Source organism: Electrophorus electricus, chromosome 1 (assembly GCF_041902795.1).
Source record: "Electrophorus electricus isolate QZ-2024a chromosome 1, ASM4190279v1, whole genome shotgun sequence".
In the NCBI taxonomy this organism is placed as follows: domain Eukaryota; kingdom Metazoa; phylum Chordata; class Actinopteri; order Gymnotiformes; family Gymnotidae; genus Electrophorus; species Electrophorus electricus.
Genome location: NC_137497.1, coordinates 9,381,290 through 9,391,220, shown reverse-complemented (window position 1 = coordinate 9,391,220; position 9,931 = coordinate 9,381,290). Strand labels below are relative to the sequence as shown.

Sequence of the window (9,931 nt, the reverse complement as noted above, 5' to 3'; positions counted from 1 at the left end):
AGCAGGTGGAGCCAGTGTTGACTTATACAGGCTGTGGCCTGACTAATCCTGAAGGATTCAGTTCTACACCATGTAGGAATAATTAGAAATACACACACACACACACACACACACACACACACACACACACACACACACACACACACACACACACATAATACAAATACACACACATGCAATACACATACATATATAATTCTAGAAGCAGAGAACTGCAAACATATTTATATAGCGCTTTTTACAACAGATGTTGCAAAGCAGGTTTACAAATGTCAAAGTCCAAAGCCCCCAGTGAGCAAGCCAAGGGTGACAGTGGAGAGGAAAAACTCCCTAGAGCATGAGGAAGAAGCCTTGAGAGGAACCAAGACTCAAAAGGGGCACCATCCTCCTCTGGCCAACAACGGTCACCACAATAATAATTTTAGGAGAAAAATAACAAAAAAATGAAAAGGTTAATGTCTAGTCTAATGTTTTAGAGGTCCTAATCTTGTCCCGATGGTGTGCATGTGTACGAAACCCATCCCACAAGAGAATGTCCATCAAGGGCAACAGCGTAGTAGTTGTCTGGGGTGGAGGTGTGGTGGACTACAGCAGGGGGCATCAGGGGGTGGCGGGAGGAGCCATGGCAGCTGAAACAGGATGAGGCTCAGTAACATCATGACATCAGGGTTAGGTGAACCTCGCCAGACAGAGAGACTGGATTATTAGGCATGTCCAGGTACGAGGGTGTGTAAATTAGGGAACTATAATGTGCAAAGTGTCAGGGGTCATTTCAGTGTCAGGGGTCATTTTAGTATCAGGAGTCTGACAGCTACTGGAGAGGGTGTGAAGCGTTTAAGGGAAACACTTTATAATAACGATAGTTTGTAGAGCATTTATAAGATTGTAATTCATAATGAACTAATCATGAACTAATGAGTTAGTGTTATTCATCATGAATTAATATATTAGTAATCATTTATAAGATGTATATAAGCTCTCACTTCATAATTATCTGATCATGAACAGATCAGGAAGTCAGATGTTATGCTTAATTGGGTTTTTAAGCGCTATTCTTTATTAGATAATGAATTGTGCCATTGCATACGTGCAGGAACAATGGAACTGCATTTAGTTAAAGTAAATGTTCAGAATGTTGTTAGGTTACTGTGTGTAGGGTTTGAAGTTGGGGCTCCAGGGGCTTTAGGTGGTAGGTCGTATTTCCTAGAATAACAAGAGATGTTTCCTTACCTCTTGCCTTCTTTTAACATGTTTTACAATAAACCCTCTTTGTGGGCACTGTCTTTGAGGACATGTCCTGTTGTAATATTTACAGTCTACATGTCTTTGAGGCATCTTGGGACTGTACATGTCCTGCTGTAATATTCACAGTCTACAGGTTTTCTTGCCTACACTTTATAAGATATAAGAATGCCCTGGTACCTCTGTCCGCTCGTGTAAAACTTTGCTGTAGCCATAACCAGTTGCTGTCATGTCACGAGCCTTACAATGGTGAAACCCAACCTGTGCCTAGAACTCACTGAGCTTCAGGTGCAACCTGCTTAACCTCTATCCTTTAAGAGGCCTGGAAGACAAGCATCAAGACTCCTTGTTGTAGCCCTACAGGTGGTGAAGTTTCTCTGGTTGTCTAAACACCAGAGTCCCTCATTGTCTTCATACGCCGACTGAAGATACACTTACCTGAACATTAGTTTTGCACTTATTAAAACGTATTAAAAAATAAAAAAGTTTTAATTGCATTTATGAAATATGCTATTGTGTTATGCACAACAAAGTCACTCTGGATAAGAGAGTCTGCTAAACACCTTAAATGTTAATGTAAATATGTATGTTACAATTTCAGAATTAATGGTGACCAATTCAGGAATTCAGAGGATATGCACCATTAGTTAATATATTTTTAAAATTACAGCTTTACTAATCCTGGCTCCTAAGAGTCTTTGTGAACCTGTTAAAATAATTAAAAAGTGTAGTCATACAAATTATTTGTTAAACAGTAACAAACAGCAGCTGTAGTTTCTAAATTACTTGTCATATAGAAATTATCTGTAGCATTTTACAGCCGCTAAGGTGAAAACTATTCAATATACATGAATATCTATAAATGTCTGTAGGCCATTTATAAACGACACACTTTAAAGGAAACTTATCATTTTAAGTTGTCCGTTAAGAAATGTATAAATGACTTGGTAATAATTTATAAAACATGTTGGAGCCCCTTATCTAAAGTTGCAAAACATCTCAATATATAGACATTTACAAAGGTTGGTAAAAAATTACTATTGTAAGTATGAATTACTGGCTGTAACACATTTTTTATTTCCCTGCCTCCATAAAACCACAGAGATAATAACACCATCTAAAGGATTTGACCAAAATGTACAAAAAAGACAAGAAAGGAGCAACAGTATTTTGTTCTGTATAGTACTAGGAACAAAAGTTAGTTACTGTTTAATCATCACTATTTGCTGTACATTTCAAAAGAGTACTACACCTTGAATTTCACTAATGTGACACTAATGAACAACCCTGAATTACATGACAATTCAGAATGACTATACATTAACATATTTATAACACATTTGAAATTGTATTTTAACTTTATTTGAACAGGTCTCACATAAACAGTAAAATACACACATTAAAAAAAGACTTAATGTCTTCAGACTAATGTGCTTGTTAATAAATATGCATAGTAGGACTTCTTTCCAAGATCATGAATGAATCGTCCTAGAGGGCCATTATGGTGTGTTTTTTGCTAGCCATTCATACCATTCTATTGCTGTCCAGTGATCCTTTAACAGCTCCTCTGTCCAGTTACTTCTAAACCTCCAAACAGTTTCATTGTATGTTCTCCAGGCCCTCTCTATATGCTGAGTGTGAGCCCCTGTAGGAGCATCCATGTATGATATACTGTGGTTAGCTGTGTAATGTTTATAGCCAAGCTGAGACAGAGCCTACTGGTAGACACATCACTCACCACTGAGGATTGTGGATCCCCTCCTTACATGCTGAATAAGTGGCACTAGTTCCCTTCTGGACCTTCTCTGAACTAGGTGAAGAACTGGCTCTCTTTGTTTAGTGTGGACAGCATTTTCATCCAGCATCCCAGAGACCCACTGCCTCCTCCACAACACCCCAGCCATCCACCCTCTTCCATACCGTGTAACATAAAAAGTAAAGCATTAATGCATTAATTAAGAACTATTAACAAGATGAAAGAATTAAAGGTATGAAGCATGAAGACTTGTGTGTCCATTACACATTATTAAGACTATACAAAATTCTATACCCACATAAAAGTTGCACCTGCATTTCTTCTATGCCTGAAGTTACTCTCATCTATGACAGTGAACTGTCTGCATCCTCCTTTCCTTCTTCTGAGTTCTTCCATCGCCACCACACAAGCCTCTCTCACTTTCTTAGACAACTTTGACAAGAAACTTGAGAAAACCTGAAGGGACATAATAGCGCTAAATTTATTAAATAATTTAATAAACATATTTAACACTTCCTTACTAAAATATTAACTGTACTCAGTAAAATTGTAAAGTTTATTTGTTAATTAAGTTAATTTGGTCATGTGAAATGTTCTGGTTATTTTTTGCTTATTTTAATCAAACAATTTAATTGATTAGAATCAAACCAATTAACCTGCTTGTTACACATGGATTTTTGAGGTTGCACCATTAAAATATTTTTATACTCCAGAAAGTGTCTAGATGTGCTGAGCAAAAATCTGTTTGATTACAGTTCAAATGGCCACTCAGTCCACACTTGTATAAAGTAAGACACATAAGCCTGCGTGTGTTAGCTGCTCCCTCCTGTACACATATGTCACCCCTTTGAAGAGAGACACTTCAGAACACTAAACACAGAGTTGTGTCTGATTGATCTCCTCGTCTGCCTTCCCCTGAGCACAGCACGTTGACACCTCCTGTATGATAACACTGATATGTACCAGGATAGCGACCTGTACAGAGAGTCTAACAGTCTAGACCCAACGTTACATGTTCTGCCTATTTAACACACTGTTAAATTACTATTCGATGTAAGAATGTGCCAAAGTCACAATGAAAAATGCTTGCAATTAATCTCTGTATTCTTTAAGGGACAACGTTATTTGATAAAATCTACGTTAGCTAGAAAGTTTAATTTAAGATAAAGTTACAGTAAAACATCGTTAGCCTACCATTCATAGCAGTCCCATCAGTCGCTGTTGTGTAGTTTTATTCTGTGGTGACAAAGGTCGCATTTCATCTTTCTTTGTAGTACTTTCTTATTTTGCAGCCACTTTATTAATTTCAAATGTTTTCTTTTTGATTTCTTGCCCTCCATCAGCTTCCTCAATTTCTTCGGCATTTTGGCCCAATTAAAACCGGATGCCTCCCCTTTACATTTGTTATACTGGAATTTATGGCATTCCAGATTCTCATCGAGTGTACAAGATTTTAAACTTAACAATGCATTGAGTAATACTTCCAAATATTTTTATATATTGTGTATGCTTATATTCAGCAGACACATTAATATTTTCTGGACAAACAGCTCTTTGTGAATTTCATATAAACCATCAACAGTAAATGTGGAGCGTTCGTGGACGTTGGAGTTCATTCAGGTCTGCGCATCTAATGAGAAGACGCCGGTACAGGTGTGTTTGGAGTCGGATGACAGTGGAGATCAGCACAGCACCTGACACTCGTCCTCACAGTACACAAAGACGAAGAGACTTCACAGTTCAGAGAGAAAACCAGGGCAAAAATCATCAAAAATAAAACAAAACAGCCAAGACACTGGAGAGAAATAAAGATGGAGAGGCTGGAACAGGTCAATGCTGTACTGTACTGTAGCTACAGTGCAGCTAAACTAGCGTTAGCTAGAAATCAACATTAGCAGATGTGTTTTCAGTAGTTTTCTTGAATACTAACATTAGTGGGTTATGCTTGAACAACGCCATGGTAGTTCACCGTCTTTATGACCTTTAGTACATTTTATTCAGTATGAGTGGAATCTGAACACATCCGCTTTGTTAGATTACTCTGAAAGAAAGCTGTCGTACGTTAGCCAACTAGCTAGTAAACTAGCGCGACTGGAAAAGGTGCCGAACACCAGCTGACTGTCTCCGGATTACAGTGGAGATCAGCACAGCCGGTTTCTCCTGTTGTCTGAAGTTTAGCCCTTCGATCCGTTTTCGATAGGTTTTACGCTCTGGTTCTTTAGCTGGCTTTTATTCCCCGTCTACGTACGTCAAGAATGTAAAAGTGAGATTTAATGGGCGAAATTAGCAGGCACAACCGACCGACCGAGCTAGCTCGCTAAATCGGTCGCTCGTCTCGGTCATTTATGTGTAAAATTCAGAGTGTCTGACTATCTGGCTAGATGACATTAAAATGGCTGATTAAATGCACCCAGTTAGCTTGCATGCGTGTCCGAAGTGGTGCTTCACAACTCGAGATCGACCGTATTGCTGTATTGTATGTATTGTCTGTATTGTATGTATTGTATGTATTGCAGACGTGCAGCGGTGTACCGCGTTCATTGTAAGTGTTCACTAAGCAAACCGCGACCGTGTCGGTACTATTCTATATGTGGCACTGATGTGTGTGTTCTTCTTTCTACAGTTTGGGTATCGACTAGGGATTCAACTAAGTAGCCTGTCAAAGATTTATGTGTGCGCATGTCGTATTTTGTCTCCACAGACGTGCGTGCGCACGATGTCTCTTCCTCTCGTTACCTTTTGGACAGAATTGGACTGCTCAGTGGCCCAGCGTCAGCCACCTTGTCCAGGCCGCGTGCCTGGCGCTTTGTCCACTTCACCTGGCCAGTCAGACCATCGTCGGGGTCAGGGTGAACAGGTGGGTTGTTGTCATGAGGAGGGACTACAGTGTCATCTAGGACGTAGTCCTCAGCAGCCCCGGCCTCATGGCCCAGACCCGTATTCAACTTTTTGAGTTGAATCAGCAGACACTGACCCACTGCTGAGTTTACCGGGTTTTATATTGACCTTATTTGCACTGTGGACTATAAAGGCTGTGCACTAATAGGCTGGGCTGCATTTGTCGTTACGGGTACAATGCCAGGAACAAAAAGCAGGAACAGGATGTTCTGCGCCTGAGCGTTGGCCAGTCCAACACTCCCATGTTGGCCCTGAAACCTCGCCCTCCCGCGCTGAGTAAGCTCCCGGAGCGTCTGACTCACGAGCACCCTGCTTTTGACTTTAACATCCAGCAGGATGTGTCTGGGCAGGCTTCTCAGCGTGTCAGAGGCCAGGCTCCTCTTCCTCCTGGTGATACCTCGAGGAGCTCTGGTCCGGAAGGAGATGCGGCTTCTGCCACCATCGCCCCTGCCGCACTGGCCGGGCCCGAAGTACTCCAGAGCGTGGTGTTGGAAGAAAAAGGCAGACGCCTCTGCTGCCACTGCCCATGGACAGGCCGTCCCCCCCGAAGCGGCGCAAGCACGAACACCAGGCCTGCAAAGCCAAGACCAAACAGTTTGGCCACAGCAGGTTTCGTGGGGTGCACTTCTTCATGGCAGCAGTGGGGAAGACTGAGGAGATGCTGGACAGGGTCAGTGATCTGCTGACCACCCCACTCACCCCTTTGTAAATAGTTGTACATAGTTTTATATTTATTCCAATTTTCATTATTCATTCTGTGTGTTGTGAATGAGCACTTCAATATTATATTATACGTCACAAAGTGAATGAGCACTGACTTATTCTGCTTTGTACTTCACAAAGTGAATGGGCACCGATTTTAAACCACTTTATTAAAGTGAATAACTTGTTGGTAATTAGACACATTCTTACGAAAAATGCACTTATTTTGATATTATTTATTTGAGGAACAATAAACAAGTACTATTCAAAGTTCAGTTTCCTGTGTATAAATGACTCGTTAAATTAATTCAATTAACATTCAATTAAGTCAGCATTATTATTATTATTATTATTATTATTAATCTTATTGTTGAATGAACATCCACTTTTAACAATATATATATATATATATATAATAATGGGATATATATTTTTTAAATGTGGAAAAACAATATGAAGACAATAAAATTGACATTCTGTTGAATGTCTGAATTTTTGCATGCAATCCTGATCATGATTAAAAAGATAAAAAAAAAAACAAAACAGTCTAACAACATGAAACACATGGCTACTTGACATGCATGCGCAACTGCACATGGCTCCTTAACATGCGAAACAACCTGACCCTCTATCCCATAGTCTCGCCTCCTTCCCGGAGAGGTCACAGAGATCACCTGGGACCGGAATGTTGGCAGATTCTGTGTTCTGGGTGAACCGTGGGTCCGGGAACACTGGAGAGGGTGCAGATGAGATTGCATGCCGCCGAAAGGGCCATGGTGGGTGCGAAATGGTTCTGGAGGGGCCCTGGACTGGCCACAGAGAATGACCACTGGTAACAGTTAGATAATCTCCACCTGCCCCCAATGAGCTCTGTGCCTTATAGTCCCTATGACCTTGTCGCCCCTTGTCGTTCTGTCGCCCCTTGTCGTTCTGTCGCCCCTTGTCTGGTATTCTCTGCCTTACTTCATTGTTCTCACATGTTTTTCTCATTTGTAATTGTGTATATATACCTTGTGTTTGTGTATATACGTATATATACTGTGTTCGTATTGTGTATATACACAACCTATGTATATACTGAGGTAATAAAAAGAGTGTTTACAGGGAAAAGAGGTTTAACATTGAATTAGACATATTAATAACATAAAACATAAGGGAGTATAGAGATTCTGTGTCCTCTCAGTGTAACGTGAGTGCCGAAGGGTGTGGCGCAGGATGCACAGACTCTCGACGTGGACAAACATTTATTTACATAGAACATAAAGACTATAGTGGCATTCCCATATAACACAAACAGTGAACATAGAGACACTTAACACTAACAATTTTTAACATTAACACAAGCTAGACAAACACGGTTATGAATGTTACATTTAGACATTAACTCACGAACAACATGCTACATCAACGATGACCAACGACACTGCACACACTGATGCAGGTTTAAATACACAAAGACAAACAAGGTGCAGGTGTGTGCAGGCGTGGATACAAACAAAGATCCACTCGCTGCACGTGGCGGGCCAAACCATGTGACTTGCGAGAGGCGAACGTTCTGTTAGAGAACCCCCTCCCAAGGGGCGCGGTTCCCGACGCATCCTTCCAGTGAATGCGAGTCTCAGGACACCGTGTAAATGTACACACAAGCAGCCGCCTGGCAGAAAGGCAGCTTCTCTGTCTCTCTCAGGGCAGTCCGGTATGCCCCCAACAATGTTACGCCTGTAGATGTAGAAAAGTTGTAAACACAAACAATAGCGCCCACACACAAACATATAAGGCGCTGTGACATGGTGCCCGCTGTCTGCGCAGGCACCTTGTACGTGTCCGGGGCCTCAATGGACATGCGGGGGTGCACGTCCACCCCGGTTCCAGACATGCTACCTGCCCCAACGGTCCTCCACTCGCCTGCCACTCTAGGAGCATCCCAGCGGCGGTTTGCCTCCTGGGCTTTGGGCAGACCCCTCCAGTCTCGCTGGTGAGTCCACTGAAGGGAAGGGACATGGGCTTCAGCTCTGCCCACTGGAGATCCCGATGGGTCCACCCAACTGCCCTCTTTCTGGTTGTTGTGGTGCATTTCGGTCTTCCTTGGCCCAGGCTCAAGGCCCCCCCCAAGAAATTCTTGGGGGTGTACCCCTCCACTTCCGGGGTGGACATAGACACCAGTCACGGTCCTCTCCCCAATCTGCTGGGATCCAGGCAGCAGGGCGGGGGTGCCTACACATCTCCCGCTAGGAAGTCTGTCTTTAGCTGAAGGACCTGGCATCCTGTGGTGGTTGGTCATACTGTACCACGTTGGTCCGAGTGCCGAAGGGCGTAGAGCAGAGCGTAGACTCTCTCGACGTGGACAAACATTTATTTACATAAAACGTAAAGACTATAGTGGCACTCCCGTGTAACACAAACAGTGAACATAGAGACACTTAACACTTAACAATTTTTAACATTAACACAAGGTAGACAAAAATGGTTACGAATGTTACATTTTGACATTAACTCACGCACCTCCTGCTAGGAAGTCCGTCATTTGCCGAGGGAGTAAGAGTCCTGTGGTGGTTGGTCATTCTGTAATGTTGCTGCTGGCCTGAGCACCGTAAGGCATGGGCCAGGAAACACAGACTACCTTGACTTTGTGAAACATTTATTAACATTAAGCATGGAAAACACAAGTGGCAATCACATACAACTATAACAGTGAACATTATTAAACATTCAACATATCAAGCTGAACTCAGAGGCCTTCAGATGTCTCTGCAGATTTGCTAGCTAGGTGATAAATAATGAAAATGCCTCAGAGAGAGAGAGATAGAGAGAGATGGAACGAGAGAGAGAATGGACTCAATAAATCTCTCAGTCCATGCTTTTACTATTACTAGTTAATTACTTTTCAGTTCCTACTCTAGGTCCAGTTCAGACAGTGCACCATTTGTGTATAGCATCTAGCACCAAGGGCTTATTGAGCTGGTCCTTTCTAAGTTATGAAAGCTCCATCGATGAGACTGGCTGTGTGCTGGGCTGGTGACATAGATGGAAAACTATTGTTTTTGTCATGGTTTTAAAAATGATGCGCAGTGAAATGTACTCCTGGGTCAAATTGCTTAGCTATAGTATGAATCATCTGATTAGGACCCAGATAAGTCAAAACAATGACTTGGGCAAGTGTTTAGGGCTCTAGGTCTCTGGTGATAAATATCTGGGTCAGCCCATTTAACAGTGTGTCTGTAGCTTTTCATTAACTTTTTATTGCTTATTGGTCACTGTGTATTGCCTTTTCTTACTATTCAGTTTGAAATATCAACAAATAGGACAGAACAAAACATTATCTTTATGCTATGG

General features: G+C 41.8%; 2 protein-coding genes across 5 annotated transcripts in view; one reads left to right on the top strand and one right to left on the bottom strand.

Moving 5' to 3' along the window:
- The window catches only part of LOC113569406 (NACHT, LRR and PYD domains-containing protein 3-like), a 429,360-nt gene that overhangs the window by 42,512 nt on the left and 376,917 nt on the right, over positions 1-9,931 (top strand). The gene's annotated exons all lie outside the window — the stretch shown is intronic.
- Positions 7,829-9,212, bottom strand: LOC118241444 (uncharacterized). Of its 3 annotated transcripts, XM_035526457.2 has the most exons (3): positions 9,101-9,212; positions 8,412-8,932; positions 7,829-8,317 (listed from the first exon to the last, which is right to left on the bottom strand). In XM_035526457.2, exons 1-3 carry the CDS (start codon positions 9,120-9,122, stop codon positions 8,312-8,314), a joined length of 549 nt encoding a protein of 182 aa, XP_035382350.1. In that variant the 5' UTR covers positions 9,123-9,212; the 3' UTR covers positions 7,829-8,311. The 3 variants fall into 3 exon arrangements, 2 of the variants coding, with proteins under 2 accessions (XP_035382350.1, XP_035382349.1); XR_004776090.2 differs by lacking the exon at positions 8,412-8,932; XM_035526456.2 differs by having other exon boundaries at positions 7,829-8,932.

Excerpts from the sequence above, each read along its gene's own strand:
- LOC118241444 (XM_035526456.2), bottom strand. The coding sequence starts at position 9,122 with ATGACGGACTTCCTAGCAGGAG. Across the intron at positions 8,933-9,100 it reads GACGGACTTCCTAGCAGGAG|AGAGTCTACGCTCTGCTCTA; the intron begins GTGCGTGAGTTA and ends GTCCACGTCGAG.